The 19460-nt window shown below is 34.3% G+C and overlaps 1 protein-coding gene across 4 annotated transcripts in view; it reads right to left on the reverse strand.

The window, feature by feature from the left end:
- The window catches only part of CEP350 (centrosomal protein 350), a 150504-nt gene that overhangs the window by 108115 nt on the left and 22929 nt on the right, over positions 1-19460 (reverse strand). For 2 of the 4 annotated variants that reach the window (XM_026509152.4, XM_044387852.3), the window contains exons 2-8: positions 18680-18765; positions 17632-17678; positions 15658-15772; positions 14468-14627; positions 10613-11226; positions 5607-5720; positions 2217-2330 (exon numbers count right to left, since the gene is read on the reverse strand). In XM_026509152.4, the coding sequence (XP_026364937.2) occupies positions 2217-2330; positions 5607-5720; positions 10613-11226; positions 14468-14627; positions 15658-15772; positions 17632-17678; positions 18680-18752 (1237 nt within the window). In that variant the 5' untranslated portion in view covers positions 18753-18765. Of the gene's footprint in view, positions 1-2216; positions 2331-5606; positions 5721-10612; positions 11227-14467; positions 14628-15657; positions 15773-17631; positions 17679-18679; positions 18767-19460 lie in introns of those variants that run through there. The other 2 variants (XM_044387853.3, XM_044387854.3) reach the window with 2 other exon arrangements.

A 19460-nucleotide genomic window follows, 5' to 3' on the forward strand; every position in this document is an offset into this window, starting at 1 on the left:
TTTCTGAATATGCTGTGTGGTTATTTCTAAATTCTGGCTTTCTGGAATAGTCTCATGCACTCATTGGTAGAAAAAGAGGACTTTAAGTATAGATAAACTACTAATACAGTGTTAGCACATTTAATGACTCTGTCTCTCAGTCACTGCACAGTGTATACATGGGAATTAGCCTACCACAAAACTCGATAAATACAATCCAAGATCAGTATTTACAAGTTATAGTTGTCTCAATGCTTCATTTCGAACTATGCCCCTGGCAAGAATATCAGATAATACCACATGAAAAATAACACTTTGTCATATTTTCATCTTGTAAAAATTAGTTTATATTCCAATAATTCATGTTCTTATAAAATTTTATTTTGGGGGGCACCTGGGTGACTCAGTCAGTTAAGCTTCTGCTGTTGGTTCAGGTCATGATCTCAGGGTCCTGGGATCGAGCCCCACGTTGGGCTCCCTGCTCAGCAAGAAGTCTGCTTTTCTCTCTCCCTGCTTTGCCCCTCCCTCCAGCTCGTGCTCTCTCCCTCTCTCTTTCTCTCAAATAAATAAATAAAATCTTTTTTTTTTTTTTAAAGATTTTATTTATTTATTCGACAGAGATAGAGACAGCCAGCGAGAGAGGGAACACAAGCAGGGGGAGTGGGAGAGGAAGAAGCAGGCTCATAGTGGAGGAGCCTGATGTGGGGCTTGATCCCATAACGCTGGGATCACGTCCTGAGCCGAAGGCAGACGCTTCACCGCTGCGCCACCCAGGCGCCCCAAAATCTTTTTTTTTTTTAATTTTATTCTTTATTTTTTATTTGTATACAGCCAGGTCATTCTGACATCTAGAGTTAACAATGAGTGTCACAAAATAAGTTATTTGATATTCTATAGATTAGTCTATGACCAGAAAAACAAGTACCTGATTAAAAACCAGTGCCCCCTCACTCCTGCTCCATGCTCCCATAAGACCTTGTAGAGTCCCTATGATACATTCATCACATTTTAATGCTGTTCTCCTGACAAGACTGTAAGTTCCAAGAAGGCAGGGGCCATGTATTACCACTGTATTGCCTAAACTTAGTACAGCAGGTGCCTCACACAGAGCAAGTGCTCACAAATAGCTCCATAATGAACAAATGTAAGAATGACTGATTCTGAATGTCTCCAAAATAAAAGTGACAAATTCCGAACTTCCTCCACTCTCTCACCCCAAATTACCCACTAACATGAATAGGACAGCTAAATAACCATTTTCAGGATAGCCAGAAATAATATTACTATTAATGGAATCATATCTAACATTTGAGTGCTTACCATGTGTCAAATACTGAGTTCCTTTAGGTATTAACTATTTTAGTTTTCACAACAACCCTGTAAGAGAAGTACTACTGCTTTCCCATTTTACATATGGAGAAACAAAGAGACACAAAAATTAACTTACTCACCAAAGGAACAAAGCTAGACATGACAGAACTAGGCTATAAATCCAGGCAACCTGAATTGGGCCTGAAGTGTTAATCACTATAAAACTAGGGAATTTTCATTTTCCCTGTCCTGATCTATTTAGAGTCTGGCCTGACCACTATTGGTATGGGCTGCCATGCTTTTCTTATGCAACACTTATTCTCTTATGAGAATAAGTGAAGGGACTGAGTGACAGTTATAAGCAATCCCTTTATATATAAAAGTTCACTACATAAAAATCATTATCTTTAGTCTAGTTCATTTCTTTTTTAAAGATTTTATTTATTTATTTGTCAGAAAGAGAGAAAGACTGAGCACAAGCAGGGGTAGTGGCAGGCAGAGGGAGAGGGAGAAGCAGGCTCCCTGCTGAGCAAGGAGCCTGATGTGGGATTCGATCCCAGGACCCTGGGATCATGACCTAAGCCGAAAGCAGACCCTTAACCAACTGAGCCACCCAGGCATCCTAGTTAATTTCTATTAAAAATAATGATATAAAAATGTGGGGGGAGTGATGTGTTCAGTATTATGGTGAACATAAGGTTTCATGAGTATATACAGATATGAAAAGTCATCAAACTAACATTCTAACTATGTGCATCTTATTCTGTGTCAGTTATACCTCAATAAAACACGTATACAAAATGATGATACGGAAAATGTACTGAATTTTTCTATGTGCCATTTGCTTAACAAACATTTATTTCCATATAGAATGCCATTTCAGTATTATGTAATTTTAGGGTGGACATGATATTGACAAAACTAACCTGTTTTGCCTTCTGGACTTGATAATTGTGTTACCTTTTGGACTTTTCGTACCGGCTTGACCGCTTTCTTCTCTTTACTTTTTTCAGCAGGTTTCTCTTTCATAGAGATATCATCTGAAAAGCAGAAACTCTCATAGTAAATATTATAATGATTCCTACCCACCCACGCATCCTCTCCCCAGTATGAAAAATCAGTATAAAGTATATGATTCAGGTAGAGAGAAAAAAACCCTTTGCTGAGGCTATTTCTGTGACCCATAAGCTATCAATGCCAACTCCTCATAAGGAAAGGTCTAAAGATTACCACTACCCCCACTGTTAGGTTCTAATTATTTTTTGTTTTTCATTTTTGTTTTGTTTTGTTTTCAGAAAACCCTCGAGAAATTTACCTCACTTTCACAAACTGGAAGAAGCTATAAAAATAATGCTTTCCAAGCCAGGGTCATATCATCTATAGAATCTCACAGGTGAGCACTTTCACAGATTCCTATTTCACTTAAAAATTCCTATGTAAAAAACCGAGATATTCATGAACTTCTAGAATAAACTTTATAAAATACTCAATATAATATTCCCAAATAATGTCAAGGTATTTCACATATAAATTACTAGTCACTAATTTTTTAAATTCCAATCTAGGGGAATAGACTAGCTATACATATAAACTTGAAACATCAAACTCAATTACAGATCTGAAGAACTATAAACTTAAAATACATATAGAGCTCTGCATTCTGGGCAAAGTGGAAGTGTGAGTCAAAGGCCCTAAAGCAGGAACCTCTGAGAAACAGCAAGCTGGCCAGTGTGAGTGAAATGAACAAAGAGAAAAGTAGAAAGAACTAGAGTCTGAGACATAACTGAGGGCCAGATCATGTTGGGCTTTACGAGTCATCGTAAGAACTGCAGGTTTTACCTAAGAATGAGATTGAGAGGTTTTTGGAAGTTTGGGGGAAAGGGAGTGATATGACCTAAATTAAATTTTAACAAGCTTACTCTAGCAGCTGTGATGAGAACAGATGCATTAGAAGAAGCAGAAGACCAGTGAGAAGGCCACTGCAATAATCACACAAGAGACTCATGGTGGCTTAGACCTATGGAGCAGTGACAAAGGTGGGAAAGTGTTTATATTTTTAGATATATTTTGGGCAATATGAAATATAAGGTCTGAGAAAAATATGAGAGTCAAGGACAACTTAAGATTTGAGGTCTATACCCCTGAAACAAATAATACATTATATGTTAATTAATTGAATTTAAATTAACAAAAAAAAAGATTTGGGGCCTGAACAAGAAGAAAGATAGGATGGAGGGACTACGAGAGGTGAAGGTTTAAGGGGTATATCATGACCTCATTTAGTTAGCTAGCTCCATTTTTGATATATTGAGAAACCCATTATACATCCAAAGGGAGATGTGGAGTTAGCAGCTGGACACAACTCTAAGTTCAGAGAAGTCTAGGCTAGAGACGTATATTTGGGAATCATCGGCAACAGAAAATATTTAAACCCTGAGACTAGATGAGCTTGCCTAGTGTGTATGTAATAAGTAGTAGGAGTAGTAGCAGTAGTAGAAGGAGAAGAAGAAGAAAAAGAAAAAAGAAAAAGAGAGAGAGGAAGAGAAAAGAAAAGAGGGGAAAAAAAGGATAGATCTAGGTACTGAGACCAGGGCGTGGCTATGTTTAGATATCAGGGAATCGATTAGGGGGAAAAAAAAAAACCCAACAACTGAAAAGCAGCACCCAGACTCAGAAGGAAAACCAAACATTTAAGGTATTTTAGATGTCAAGTAAAAAGTTTCAAGAAAGAAGTAACTGATTATGTCTAATGTTGCAGAAAGATCAAGATGACAACTGAAAATTAAACACTGGATTTACCAATGTGGAAGTCACTGATGACCCTAAAATTAGCAGTCCACAGAGAAGCTGGAGCAAAAACCAAATAGAAAAGATTCAAGAGTAAAAGGGAAGAAAAAACCTGGAGACAATGAGTATAAGGCAACTTTTTGAAGCTGTGCTGTAAATAGGAGAGAAACAAGGCAGTAACTGAAGAGAGCAGGGCCAAAAGAGGGGTTCTTTTATGATGGCTGAGATAACAGCACGTCATCAAACAGTGTGTTGATGGGCATGACCTTGTAGAGAAGGAAAACTTGATGACGCAAAGAAAGGAAATAAGGACAAAGTAATGTCCTTAAATACACAAAAGTAAATGCAATCTAAAACACAAGTAAATGGGTCAGTCCTAGCCAAAAAGACAGAGTTCAACCATTATAGCGAGAAGGCAGTCTTTTTTTTTTTTTAAGCAGGTTCCACGCCAAGCACGGAGCCCAAAGTGGGGCTCGAACTCACGACTCTGAGATCATGACCTGAGCTAAGATCAAAAGGTGGACGCTTAATTGAATGAGCCACCCAGGCACCCTGAGAAGGCAGTCTTAACAGACCTCTTAAAGAATTCTTTGGTGCACATCATTCTAATAGTCTGTAAAGATACTGACCTATGAAGGTATATTGTTATTATCCCTAGAAAATCAAGGAAGAGGGGTTATGTAACACTGGTGGTACAGAGCTAGAATCTGACTCAACTTGTAAGCTGATTCTAAAATCTTTGCTCTTAACTACTCCCTTTCCACCTGAGGAAAAAAATTCTAAATACAGTGTTCCAATAATAATAGTAGGAAAACTGGACTGGACACTTAATACCAGAAAATTTACTAGTAAAATCTCTATGGTGGCTCAGTAGAAAAATCTCAGGCTTTAGAGTCAGACAGAGTTGGCTTTGAATCTTGGCTTCAATTCTCAACTACCTTATACAACCTTGGGAAAATTACTCTGTAAGCCTCCATTTCCACAACTATAAAAAAAAATACCTAAGTCTAAGAATGCAGCACCTTGCCCCCAATCACATCAAGTGTTCAATAACTAGAAACGTTATTATATGACCTTCCTATTTCCCTCTTCCAATCTTTCCTAAGTCCCTCCTCTTTCCAATTCTGTAAATGTATTCCCTTCCTATAATGTTTTTCTTTCTGCATTTGGCTCTCATGTTCCTATCATCTTATCTGCTGCCTGCCAAGTTACTGACCATCTCAAAGATCTCAGAGGTCTATTAGAAATAAACTTCAACCACACGCAGCTATGTTTCCTTCAAATCAGACAGGCCTGACTTTGAAAGTCCCTCAGGTTAAAAATAGCCTAGTTTCTGTCTCATCAGACATGTATACTAATTTTACTCCTGGAGCAGAGCCTAGAGGCTAAGAGAGCCTTATGACTGAAAGCTTAACTATTTTCGTATACCATGCAGTTAAAAAAGGAAAATATCTTTAGTTTGGTGACAATTTTATGTTAGATAGCATACATGATAAAATATGCAAAATCTAAGAAAGCTCTATTCTCACCTCCAAAGTGAAGTGCTAAGTCTCGATACAGTTCTCTACTCATGTTTTGAAAGTCAGCCTCCTGCCACACTTTCCCATCAGGTGTTCGAATCTTGGTCTCTGAAGGATTGAAGCCTAATTCATACCAACAATACAAAACATTCTTATCAAAGTTGCATTATAAATTCTGTTATACTTTTTTAAGTGAGATATAATTAACATACTATAAAATTCACTCTTTTAAAGTATACAGTTCAATGGTTTTTAGTATATTCACAAAGTTATGGACCTATCCCCACTATCTAATTTCCTGTACCCATTAGTAGCCACTCCTCCATCACTCTCTCTATTCCCTGGCAACCACAAATCTACCTTCCTTCTTCATGGATTGACATATTCTGGACAGGTCATTCAAATAGGATCATACAATCCGTGGCCTTTTGTGTCTGCCTTCTTTCACTTAACATAATGTTTTCACTGACTGTGTAACATGTATCAAAGCTTTTTTCCTTTTTATTACTGAATAATATTCCATTGTATGAATATACCAACACTGTTTATCCACTTATCAGGTGATAGACCCTTGAAATGTTTCCACTTTTTGGCTGGTATTAACAACATTGCTACGAACATTCATGTACAAGTTTTCCAGTGAACATATGTCTTCAATTCTCTTGTATATTATACCTACGATTGCAATTGCTGGGTCATATGGTAACTCCATGTTTAACTTTTTGAGGACTGTCAAACCATTTTCTAAAAGAGCTGCACCATTTGATATTCTATTAAGCAATGTATGAGGGTTCCAATTTCTCTACATCCTCATCAACACTTGTTATTGTCTCTTGTTTTTATAAGAGGATCCTAGCGGTTGTGAATGGTATCTCACTGAGGTTTTGATTTGTGTTTCCCTAATAACAAGTGTTGTTAGCTTTATACGCTTTTTAAAGAAGGATGCATAATTAGTTACCACATAATGTCTTGACAAATACTGTTTGGAAAAAGTAAGCTTCAGTGAGATGAAGCAATTTACATTTGTTCAAAAAGGCTAGAAATGGAGAAGCAGTAAATTAAATGATAAGTGAATGTCATTCATAAATTATGGATTTCAGGGACAGAACTACTCTTCTCAGGACTAAGAAAGAGACAACACTAAATCTTCTTTCTTTGAAGACAGGCATTAATTGCTACTATCTGTCCAATTTTGCCTATGGCTTAACAAGCAGACAAGCTGCTATCTACACAAGCAAAATGCACGCAAAGTGTGGAAAACAGGTCTTGAAAGCATATTTGTTCAACTTCTCAACAAACATAAGATATGTGCTATTTCCTAGGGATTAATATTCTGATTTCTTACTTTGAATTTATCTCTACTCTTTAAGAAATACACTAAACTTGGAATGTTATTTTACAAAATAATAAAATAATGAATATGGATGATAACTAGAGTAGTATAAAGATTTATATTTTCAGATGGGCTCAACTTACCAAACAACTGGCAGCCAATAAATATTTGTAAAATTAAATCAATGTAAAGAATAGACTGGAGTCAGAAATGGGTAAAAGCACTCCAGAAGTGTTAAATAAAATGTACTAAATTAATTACATATCTAATAGAAATCAATCTATTCAGCTCTTAGGCACAATAGCATAAAGCTTAATTTCACCTGACATTTGCGGCGAGGGGCACGTCATCATGCCTATACAAAGAAAAATTTTATAAATGTAGTGTCCAGTCTGTTGCAAGCTATAGTCTGTAATAAGAAAGTGTGGCAATCCCATGCCAATCTCTCTCTCTCTCAACTTCTCATCACCGTCACCATCACCCCTAACTCATGTCTCTATATTCAACTCTTACCATTTTTTTCTCCTCTCCTCTTAAGGAAACATTTATCTCTATGGGAGCCTTTCTTTATATTTGCATCTTTACTTATAAATTAACTTGAAGAAGGTTTCAATATCTACAACAGTTTTTTTTTTCTGTCCCCCAATTTTAGAGTAGTCCCCCCTTTACACTTTCCGCAATTTCCATGACCCTCTGTCAACCCTGGTGCAGAATCAGGTGATCCTTGCCTTGTCAGAAGGCCAAGAGTAGTAGCCTAACGCTATGTCACAGGGCTCACGTCACTCACTTCATCTCCTCACAACAGGTTCACCATCATCTCACAGCATCACAAGGAAGCTGAGGACAGTACATAACTTTTATTTTAGTATATTGTTATAATTGTTCCATTATTACTGTTAACTGTATCTAATTTATAAACTGAACTTTATCACAGGCATGTACGTATAGGAAAAAAGTAGTATTTATAGGGTTCAGTACTGTCCAGTTTCAGGATCCACTGGGGGTCTTGGAATATATCCCCCAAGGATAGGGAGGACTACTATATTTTCATTCTTTGTCCCCTTTTTTCTTACTAGCTGAATTCATTGACTAGAATAAAAAATTTACTGTGCATTTATGTTCAAGACATTGTACTAGGCTCTGAAATAAAATAAGGATGACCAATATAAGGTCTTAAACTTCATGGGCATTTACACCAGGAAGAAAAATGCATGCAAACAACTAAGAATAAAACAAAAATCACATAAACATTGTTTGTGTTCAGTACTTCAAATTTTAAAGCAGAATCATAGAACACTTCCTGTGTCTTTAAAGAAAGAAAAAACATACACGAAAAACCAAAGTTTAGAATAAGCTTAGTATACTAACAACGGTATAAAAAAAGAAAGAAAATAAACACACACACTCTCTGTGTATGCAAAAATTATCTCTGGAAGGATATATAAATTGTTAACACAAGTAATCTCCAGAAAGGGAACCAGGTAGTTGGAGCACAAGAGCTTTTCAAGGTATACCCTTTTTGTCTTTTGAATTGTGAACCAAGTGAATTTATTACGTATGTGAACAAGAAAAATTAAAATGTCACTTTAGAATACAGCATATTAAGATCCTTTTAATTTACACTGCCAAAAAGTTGACAAAAAGTAGTTTTTCAATGTTGGAAAAAGCAAATCCATTGCTTGGGACATCGGAAACTATATTGTTATGATTTCTCAAACGTATGCTACATTTCATAAATTAGCCACCCAAAAATTCTATTTGTAAAATATTTTAATACGAAAACTAACAGGTTAAAAAATAAAGAAGTCAAAGGTATATGGGAAATCCAGTCACCAACTCAAAGGAAGTTAAGATTTTAAGATTTTTACTCCAGTTCTTAGCGTTGTGTTTTGTTTTGTTCTGTTTTTAATTTTTAGATTTTTGTAAATTATTAAATACAGATTTAAATTATTAAATACAGATTTAAGTTGACCATCTTAACTTGCCTTAGGTGGAATAACTTTTGGAATTTCAGAACTTTGATTTCTAGAATAAATACACCTTAAATGTATAATCTTCATTTAATGATCTGACAGTATAGCAGAAGTTTTGGATAATCACTATCACAGAACTAACAAGACCATTTTGACCCCACCATTTGCTATTTGCTCTGTTAACAGTGTGGACAATTACTACATGGTACACAAATGAGTAGAAGGATATGAAATAATTTAATTAATAATACATTAGACCAATCCTGGCTAACAGAGCAAGTTTTCAGTATTCTAAAGTAACTGTTCACAATTTTATCACAAATTAGCAAGAATAAAATGCAAATTATCCATCTCTTATCTAATTTACAATGAATATCACTAGCAAAACATGATATGGAACACAAAATAAAACTGATAATGGCTCTAACTATATATATAAAATCTGCTCTGGAGAAAAAGACTAAAACACCTTAGGACTACAAAGAACTGCAAAGCTGGTCAGAGAAAAGTTAGACTTGGTAGAAAAATACAAAATAAAATTATAGCAAAAACTGTCCTAGTTTGTTTACGACTTAAAATTAACAGAAAAAAAATGAATCTTGACAATATTTCGATCTTTATACTCTTACCTAGGAAAACTGAACTTTGAAAGTATCCACAAAAGAAAGGCTATGGTAGCGGAAGTTTTAATGACAAAAGTCTAACAGAGACTGATCTGGTCAATGAATCAACTCTTCATATTAAAGACTTTAAATGAACAACCCCGAAAATAATTTCAGGAACATAAAAATACAAACTCCTTAAAACCATCATATATAAAAACTTGAGTTGCCTACAAAACAGAAATTCTCTTGGAAAAGCATTTTCTCAATGAAAATTTTTCTATATTGGTATAAATCTGATTTATTTTATTTTTTAGGGGCGCCTGGGTGGCACAGCGGTTAAGCGTCTGCCTTCGGCTCAGGGCGTGATCCCGGCATTGCGGGATCGAGCCCCACATCAGGCTCCTCCACTATGAGCCTGCTTCTTCCTCTCCCACTCCCCCTGCTTGTGTTCCCTTTCTCGCTGGCTGTCTCTATCTCTGTCAAATAAATAAATAAAATCTTAAAAAAATAAAAATAAAAATAAAAAAAAATCTGATTTATTTTATTTTTTAAATATTTTAGGTATAAACCTGATATAAATATTTCTCAAACATGGGAGGGAAACCATTATTGTCAAAACTCAAAGTTTAAAATAGTAAGAGGATCAAAATATCAGTGCTAAAATATTCTGTAACCAAATGTAACTAGAATTGACTAAATTATCTTTTAAACATTTACTTTTGAAAGAATTCCTAACAGCAATCCAAATACAATGGCAGAATAAGAGTAATATTCTTCCAGTTATCTGAAAATGGTACTAATTCTTATTTTCTCTTTTGTTCAACTTATTAACTGTTCAGATAGGGGTTCTTAAATTATAAGAATCTCCTGAGGGACTTGTTAAAAATTCCAGTTCTGGACTCTATACCCAAAAATTCTGATTCAGGTCCAGTGTAGCATCCAAGTTTCTGCATTTTTGACCTGCACCTTGAATTCATTTCTTAAGCATTTGATTTGAGAATCACACCCTGTTCTAAAGACAATCCTCTCTGCTCAAATACATTGTAGGGAGAAACGGGGAGAAGAAGGCAGGAAGACAGAAAGACACAAAGACCGACTACAAACCTTTATATGTTGGAGCAGGTGGTGCTGTTGCCACTTTCCTGACTTTTGCTGTCACTGAGTTATCAACATTAACAACCATTACTGGATGGTCAATATGACCCAGATTCTGGCCCCGGCCATTTGTTTCTTCTGAGTGTTCCCACTGTTTTCTAATTCGCTCCTTGAGTTTTTCCAGTTTGACATCATGTTGTCGCTGCTTTAAGATATCTAACCTTTGGGAATTAGAAGTACTAGTAGAGGATGGAGAAGAGTCAGTTATCCGCAACACTCTTGGATCAACATCATGGCCCATGTTACTTACAGAAGCCTTCTCATTTCCTTTTGCTCTATTAGGATTTTCTTCCTCAGTTCTCACAGGAGCTGCCATCTTAATCAAACATTCAGAATTTTGCAATGCATCAATTGCTGGTCGATCATTTAAAAACCTAACCACTGTATCATTGATGACAGATGACTGGGAGCTCTCAAAATCACAGCAATGTACATTCAGTTCTTCTCGATTGCCTATCATCCGGTTCCTGTTCTCAGGCTTTTCTTCATTAACATCCACACAATATACATGCTTTGACTCTAGATGGCTAGGATTCATACTGGAAGTTGTACCATGGATTTCCCTATTATTAAAAAATAATAAGTTTTGAATAAAGATTTCAAAAATCAAATTGAAACCAGTCATACAAACTGAAGGGAGAACTCTAAGCTAACATTAGATATCCCAAAAAAGTTTTGGAATTCCAGTAGGTTAAATAACAAAATAACCATTACTGATATTAAGATTCAATGCTCAATGCCCCCTCTATCAAGTTAAATGGCAAATAACCTAAATCATTAATCTGCATATTATAAAATAAGAAATACACAAAAGATGTATGTAGAGATTTCCTTAAGAAATCCCAGAAAATAGGATTACAATCTGACTTTGGATATTCCCTTGACATCTATTACCAAAATGTATATTTTACTTCTCTATGAAATCTTTTTTTTTTTCCTCTATGAAATCTTAAATACAGGAAAAAAAGTTCTCAAATTTTGTATTGGTAACTTCTAAATAATGCACCAAATTAGCAAACAGATTGGAACTAGAGTAAAGTAGAGGTATAATAAATGTTTTCCTCCACATAAATGTAGTTAGGGAAGTCAAGTGTCTCCGAACCACAGACCACTTTTTTTGGTAGCTTCAAACTATGTAAAGCACATCTAGAAATTGTGGAATAAGCAAAGACTAGGCATTGCCAAAGTACATATCACAAAGTCCATATTCTCTACTCATAAAAACATTAGCAAAAGCCTTCCTCCAGAGGTTATTTTTATTTTATTCTATTTATTTATATTTATTTTATTTATTATTTATTTATTTTATTTATATTATCATTCTAATAAGTTATATTTTAGGAACAGAAACAGTTTACTAAAAGGGACGTTAATGAAGACAAGCCTCAGCAATAAGAAAAGGACATGACTTATGAAAAAATACCCAACAAAATTGTAAAAGCGAACATAACAATCTGGATCTGCAATGTTTGAAAGAGTAGACATTAGCCACATGTGGCTACTGAGCACTTGAAATGTGGTTAGCCCAAATGGGAGACACGCTACAATGTAAATTACATACCAGATTCTAAAGACTTAGAATGACAACAAAAAAAGAATGTAAAACATCTTCATGTGTCTAGGTATGGGACTACTAAACAAGTTAAATTATGTGTGGCTCACATTAACAATTCTATTATACACCTTCATGTAAAGGCATAAAACTCTAAATACCACAAGATTTCTTAAAGCCATAATTCTGTTATAGCGTAATATGGTAATTTTATCTATTATGAGTCTATGAGTATGTGCATTTTTCTAAGGAGACAGTCTACAGTTTTCATCAAATTCTCACTGGAATCTATGACCCAAAAAACATTAGACCCTGTTCTGAATGGTTGATTATTCAACAAGATAGGGGCTGTGAACTGACTCCTGTAGATTGCACTAGAGATCAAGACTAAATTCAGTTATTTGCACTACCTTTACCAGACCACAATAATTCATAGCTAAAATGATTTAAGTATAAACTTAGCACATGTAAAGAATAAAATAAAGCATATAAAGGCAGTTTACATATCATGTCACAATCTTAAAAAGGGAAGGACAGTTGATCCCGCGCCGCTAAAAAAAAAAGTAATGTCATAGTCTTTCATTAACTCATTCATTAAATATTTACAGAATACATATAAGGGTATTTATTATACAATTCTTTTTTTTTTTTTTTTGAGTTTTTCCAGTTTGACATCATGTTGTCACTGTTGTTTAAATTTTCACAATAAATGTTAGGAAAAATATTTATGGAATACTTAATAAATGACAGGCACTAGGCTAATGTTTTGAGAATAAGACAGATTTATACATAAGCTAACGTAATGGGTAGATATGGAATCAAAATATAATGCAACATGAAAATGCTTTAACAGAGGAAGTTATATAGTATTATAAGAGCACAGGAAGGATTAAATAGGCTGCGGGAATGAAGTGGGATAGAAAGAGATCTGGCAATGTTTCATACAGAAGGTGCTAAAAATGATGGAGTTAGCCAGGTGAAGGATGTTCTATTCACAGCTATCCTACGGGTTCCTTTTAATCCTAAAAGACATATATTTTACAAAATTTTAAATATCAAGTGGCATTCTTGGCAGGAAGAATACCAGAATATCAATAAAGAGTAATTTATAGTTTTAATTCCGATGGTGATTATGTTTCTAGGCAAGTTGCTTAATATTTGTGTGATTAAAGACTTCTGAACTCTGACTATTTTTCACATTTTTTCTTTCTCCTTTTACTAAATTATGAACTTTTACCCAGATCAATTCCCTGGCTTTCTCTCTGTATCTTCTTCACCATTTTTATCACTTCAACGCTAGTGAAAACTCCCAAATTTATATTCCCAGCCCTGACCTTTCCCACACATTCCTGCTCAAATTTTTAAATGCCTACTGAATATTTTCACCTAGATATTTCAAAATTGTATCAAATCAAATATTGATATTATGAACTGATATGAACCCATGATCTACCTCCATCTCCCAAATTCTTTATCTCAAATTTAAGAGTACAAACATATACTCAGTAGTCTCTGGCACCATCATGAAACATCTTGACTTACTGACATTTTAGAATACTAAAAATGTTAATAAATGAAACAAAGAAATAAAAGGTCCAGTGTTTATTTTTTATTACTATTTCTTATACTGACAGTATTAACACATATTTTATAATATTAGTAAAATGTTTCTCAAATATAAAATTCTATCATTTTATCTACTGAATATCCTAAATTACCAGCTAACAAAAATATACATCATTTGATAGTATCTATACTATCAAAATTCATACATCAATCCTGAACATCTGACAGTAAGTTGCTGAAAAGAGCCATTAACAACAAAGTGAAACAATAAACCAACTCACGTTCTCAATAGGAAAGAAATTTTAGGTAACTGATTGATGCTACCAAAAAAAAAAAAAAGAAGAAGAAAACTAAGCTATAAAAAATTCATTATGCATAACACCTAATCTGAGATATTAAGGAAAAAAAATTCATATTTCCAGAGACTGAATAATCTGTCTACAGGAAACATATATATTACAATGGTGGTAGCCTGGGCCATTACTTCTTCCCTCCAAATATTTAATCTGTAAAAGAATAGAAAGTCAGTATTTCATAATATAAAAGATTTTTGCTTTATCTTTTTGGAAAATGATAAAGGTAATAATACTAGAGTCATAGTCCTATGAAAAACTCAGAAAATAAACCATAATCTTATTGTAAATATTACAATAATCCTATTTGATAATTTGTTTTTAAACACTAACCTGTAAGAAACCAAAGGTTCACGGAACTCCACACGGTTATTCTTCTTTACGTTACTCTCCAGGGTGGTAACTCTGAGAGGACTCCGAGATTTCTCTTTTCGTGATTTAGAAGATTTGGAGGTTGGAGCATTAACCCAAGAATCATCCAGGTATCTACCATCTAAAGAAAAAGGAAATCTGTAAGAATATATGACTGCCTCTAAATTTGACTAGTATCTGTGAAAATAACAGGTATCTATAATTTCTGGCATCTCTAGTTGGATATTATATAAGTAGATGGGAAACATTCAGGCTAAATTATTATAGTAACTCAATCTAAAAAGAAAAAACTATTCTGAACAATGAAAAACTCTACATATAAAATTATTTTTTGTCAAAGGCGGTCACCAACTTAAAAAAAAATTATCACGTAAAACCCAACAGACTCAGAGATTTAAAAAAAAATTAGTTTTAATGGAAAGTACTAACCTCTAGCTTTCAGCCCATTAATTAAGAAATCACAGAATTACATATATGAAAGGTATCAAAGAAAGTATTTGCATTTTGTCAATTTATGACAATATCTGTTAGATATTCCAATTATGATTTAAACCCCCCTAAAAATATGCAAAACTCATTAGGTCCACTAAATCTCAAAGTTGATAGATCTGTGAATTTAAAAAAAAAGACATATATAATTCCAAACACTTGAAATCAAATTCTTATCACTAAAAACCAATGAAAACTCACTGTCAAAGGTGATGTAGTGATGCTCAAGTCCCTGATCAAAAGATCGTGAAAATATGGGGCACCTGGGTGGCTCAGTCGGTTAAGCATCCGACTTTTGATTTCAGCTCAGGTCATGATCTCAGGGTTGTGAGATCGACCCCCACAATGGGCTCCGTGCTTGAGATTCTCTCCCTCTCCCTTTGCCCTCCCCCCTGCTTGTTCTCTAAAATAAAAAAAAATCAAAAACTGTTAAAAAAAAAAAAAAAAAGATGGTGAAAACATCATCTACAGTCACTGAACATGAGGCTGCTTCATAACTACATGGTACCAAAGACAAAAAAACTAAATGTTGATGAGGTATCATCTCTAACAAAAGAGCTAGCAAATATAAGGGACTATAAAAAGAAATTAAGCTGAAACAAAACTAACATCAAGATTTATATTTAATATATTTGTATCTTTGGAAGTAACTTTATACATACCTTTTCTACTTATTTTTCGGGTAGCACTTGCAGAAGATTTCTTGGTATCCATGACAGAATCAAACACAGCTGTACTTGTAGGGGCTACTTCTAATTTGTTTTCAATGTGTCTCAGCTAAAGTTTAAACACCATCACAACAAATAGGTTAATTCTGTAAAAAACCAGCTACCACTGGTTGACATAGTTAATTTTTTATTTTTTACCTCTTTTTTTTTTTTTTATGTAAGCTCTATGCCCAATGTGGGGCTTGAACTCACAACCCCAAGATCAAGAGTTGCATGCTCTTCTGACAGAGCCAGCCAGGCACCCCAATTTACAAAGTTATTTAAATTATATTGTCCAATACCTGTCTCTAAATTCAAAATAACTCAGGAATGCCTTTTTGCAATATTAGTGTTTTCATTACTTATTACTTCAGTTATAGTAACAAGTGGTACAATGCTGCCCGAATTTGGACGAGAAAATCAAAAAGATTCTGAAGAATATCAGAAAGTTTCTATTTGTCTTGTTGACCTATTTTTTTAATTGCTGAGTTTTTTTAAGCAAGCAGTACATTTTCTGACATTATATGTCACACATCATTACGCTATATATCCTGTGCGTTTTACAGGCACAAATTAGGAAAGAACAATTCAGATGGACTAAAACTTAAAACTGTTCAAACAACTACAACTTTTTAATAGTTTTATGTCTATAAAATAAGTTTCACAATAAAGATAAAATTCACAAGATAGAAAACTCAGGCTTCCATACACCTTTCAATATAAGTCAACTTCCAGTAAAACCACCAATGTTCTTATTTAATAAAGCATTTTCCCCTAATTATATACTTATAAGAGAAAATAAGAGAAAACTTGGAAAACACAGAAAAGGTATAAAAAATGAGATTAAAATCATCAAAATTCCACCACACAGAGATAAACACTTTGTGTAAAATTCTGATTTATATTCTCTCAGATTTTTGTGGTACAATGTACTCACAAAATTGGAATAAATCTTCATAATCTGTATCAGGCTTTTTCTTCCATTTATATTATAAGCCCCTCATCATCCTTAAAAATAATTTCTAAAAACACAATAGTTTTGAAAAACGACTATTAACAGTTCAGTTCTAAATTAGGTTAACTCTGAATTAAACTGGGGATAAAAACCATTCCTACATTGTACATATACAATGCTCACGTAGAAGAAGGAGAACTTATAATGTTGTATTTGACCCTACATTATGTACCTTTTCCAGATGCCTTTTCATACCAGTTCAAAAGATTAGGGGACAGAATATACCATATTCACACAGTAAAGAAAGAGGTGACTCAAATTCAGGTAGGATACAAAGAAAACAAGAAAGGACATATCAGGAGAGTAATTTTCCTGGAGAGCAAATGAAAAAGAAAAGAAAAGAAGAAGGACAGAATCTCCCTTCAAAAGGACTATGCGTCACTTGCCAAATTTGGATTCCTAAACTCCACAGAACACAAATGAAAACAGGTTGCTCATGGTCATTCCTCAGCAGTACTGAGAGAATACAGTCTATCACTGCCACAAAAGAGGTAACTCCTAGTCCATTAAAGAAGCTATTCCTTTCATTTCCTCTCTGACCCTGAGCCTTCTACAAAGACATAGCCCCATATTTCCAAATCATTTTGTTTTAAATCTTCGTTTCATATACCAAATGAACAAATTTATTAAAGGAGAATAAATAGCACAAATTACTTGAATATTTTATATGCCGTAGTGTTAATGCTCCTGGTACCTAAAGCAGTGTCTTGATTATCCCTTTACTGTTTAATAGTCATCATTAACACTCATTTTGTAATATATGGTACTTAACTTCTAACTAAAATCTTTGTTAGATTTTAATGAGAATTAAAATCTATGAGAAAAGTACTATAGAAAAAAATTTAATCTATTCAATCATAACAGGAAATCAATTTTAAACCAGAAAGAAACAAATGGAAGCTCTAACTACTTACAGCAGCCTTAGTCTGAGAAAGTGCATCCCACGATGTGGTTATATCTGCTGGGGAATATTGATATTTACTGAATCAGAATCTGTACAGTAGTCCTCAAAATCTGCATTTTAAAAAGCTCCTAAATGCACTCAAAAGTGTGAGAGCCATTTTATTAGGCAGAACTATTTCTCAGCGAATGCTTTATCATACTGAACCAAAACATGGTTCTTTTCCCATTCTATAAAGCCAAGCTTCCTAGTACATGGTTTAGAGTTGTATTAGACACTGATCCTATTAGTTCTTAGGACAACATCCCCACTCATAGCCCCATCAGACATCTCCGACAATAAGCAGTAACCTCAATTTACCCCACTGACTTGAACACAAAATTTTGTATTGTAGTGTATTTCACAATTATGTTGTTGAAAAGATTAGAAAACTACTCCAGACCTCAATCTACCAGTAGAAACAAAGGTAAAATCTAGTCTTTCAGATAACAGCCCTTCAAATAGTACAAGGTCACCTTTTTCCCTTAAATCATTCTTCTCTAGGATAAACAATCTCATTCCCTCCAAATGTTCCTCATGTGACATGATTTCTAGATCCCTCATAAACCCAATCATCTTCCTCCAGATATACTCTAGTTTGTCAATGAACATTAAAATATATCATGTCCTAATTTATAATAGTTTAATGAGACTGTTTAATGCATCATTTAAAAAAATAGTTCAATGAGACTGTTCTTTTTCTTATTTGTGCACGATAGGGCTAAAACTGTATTAGGAGCTATACTATACCATTTATTGACAATAATCAGAATTTCCAAGAAACTGTGTAAAACTAATTTTACATATAATGACTTTTATGTTTTCCTTTATAAAACAGTTTGCCACAGGACACCTTTGAAGGTGAGTTAACTTGCATATTTAAAACAAACTGAACTTAAAAAATTATCCACTTTTTACAAATCAAAGTATATGTATAATTTTCCTTTACTGATTAGCCCAGAATTGTATACACATGACCGAAACAAGGCACTAAGTTCTAAAGTTTAAAAAATAAATCATACCTTGAACAGTATCCTTGCTTTGAGAGTTCCTTGGATTTGGTAAAGGCACCTCTTTTGATTTGCTGCTCCTCATCCTGCCAATTTACCTACAATCATATCATCAGCATTCATTAAATATCAATATTCTAATATTAGTAAAGAAAATACTCTCATTTATCTTAACTTTCATGAAAGTCAGAATAGGATTTTGTTAACTCTAAAAGTTTTCTTTATGCCCTCTTAGGAGTCCCTTATAATCTAGTAACTTCATTTTTCCTTAGAAAATTAAACCATTAAGAAATCTATCACGACCACCTCACATCAACTAGGATGCCTGTTATCAAAAACAAACAAAGAAACAAAACAACAGAAAATAGCAAGTGTTGATGTGGAGAAACTGGAACTCTTGTGCACTGTTGATGGGAATGTAAAATGATAAAGCCTCTATGGGAACAGTATGGCAGTTCCTCAAAAAATTAAAAATAGAATTAACCGGGGCACCTGGGTGGCTCAGCTGTTAAGCGTCTGCCTTCAGCTCAGGTCATGATCCCAGGGTCCTGGAATCGAGCCCTGCATCAGGTTCCCTGCTCGGCGGGAAGCCTGCTTCTCCCACTCCCACTCCCCCCGCTTGTGTTCCCTCTCTCTCTGTCTCTCTCTCTGTCAAATAAATAAGTAAAATCTTTAAAAAAAAAAACAAACAATTAACCATATGATCCAGCACAGAAGAATTGAAAACAGGGTCTCAAAGAGACATCTGTACACCCATGTTCATAGCAGCATTGTTGACAATAGTCAAAAAGTG

Source organism: Ursus arctos, unplaced genomic scaffold, assembly GCF_023065955.2.
Source record: "Ursus arctos isolate Adak ecotype North America unplaced genomic scaffold, UrsArc2.0 scaffold_2, whole genome shotgun sequence".
NCBI classification, from domain to species: domain Eukaryota; kingdom Metazoa; phylum Chordata; class Mammalia; order Carnivora; family Ursidae; genus Ursus; species Ursus arctos.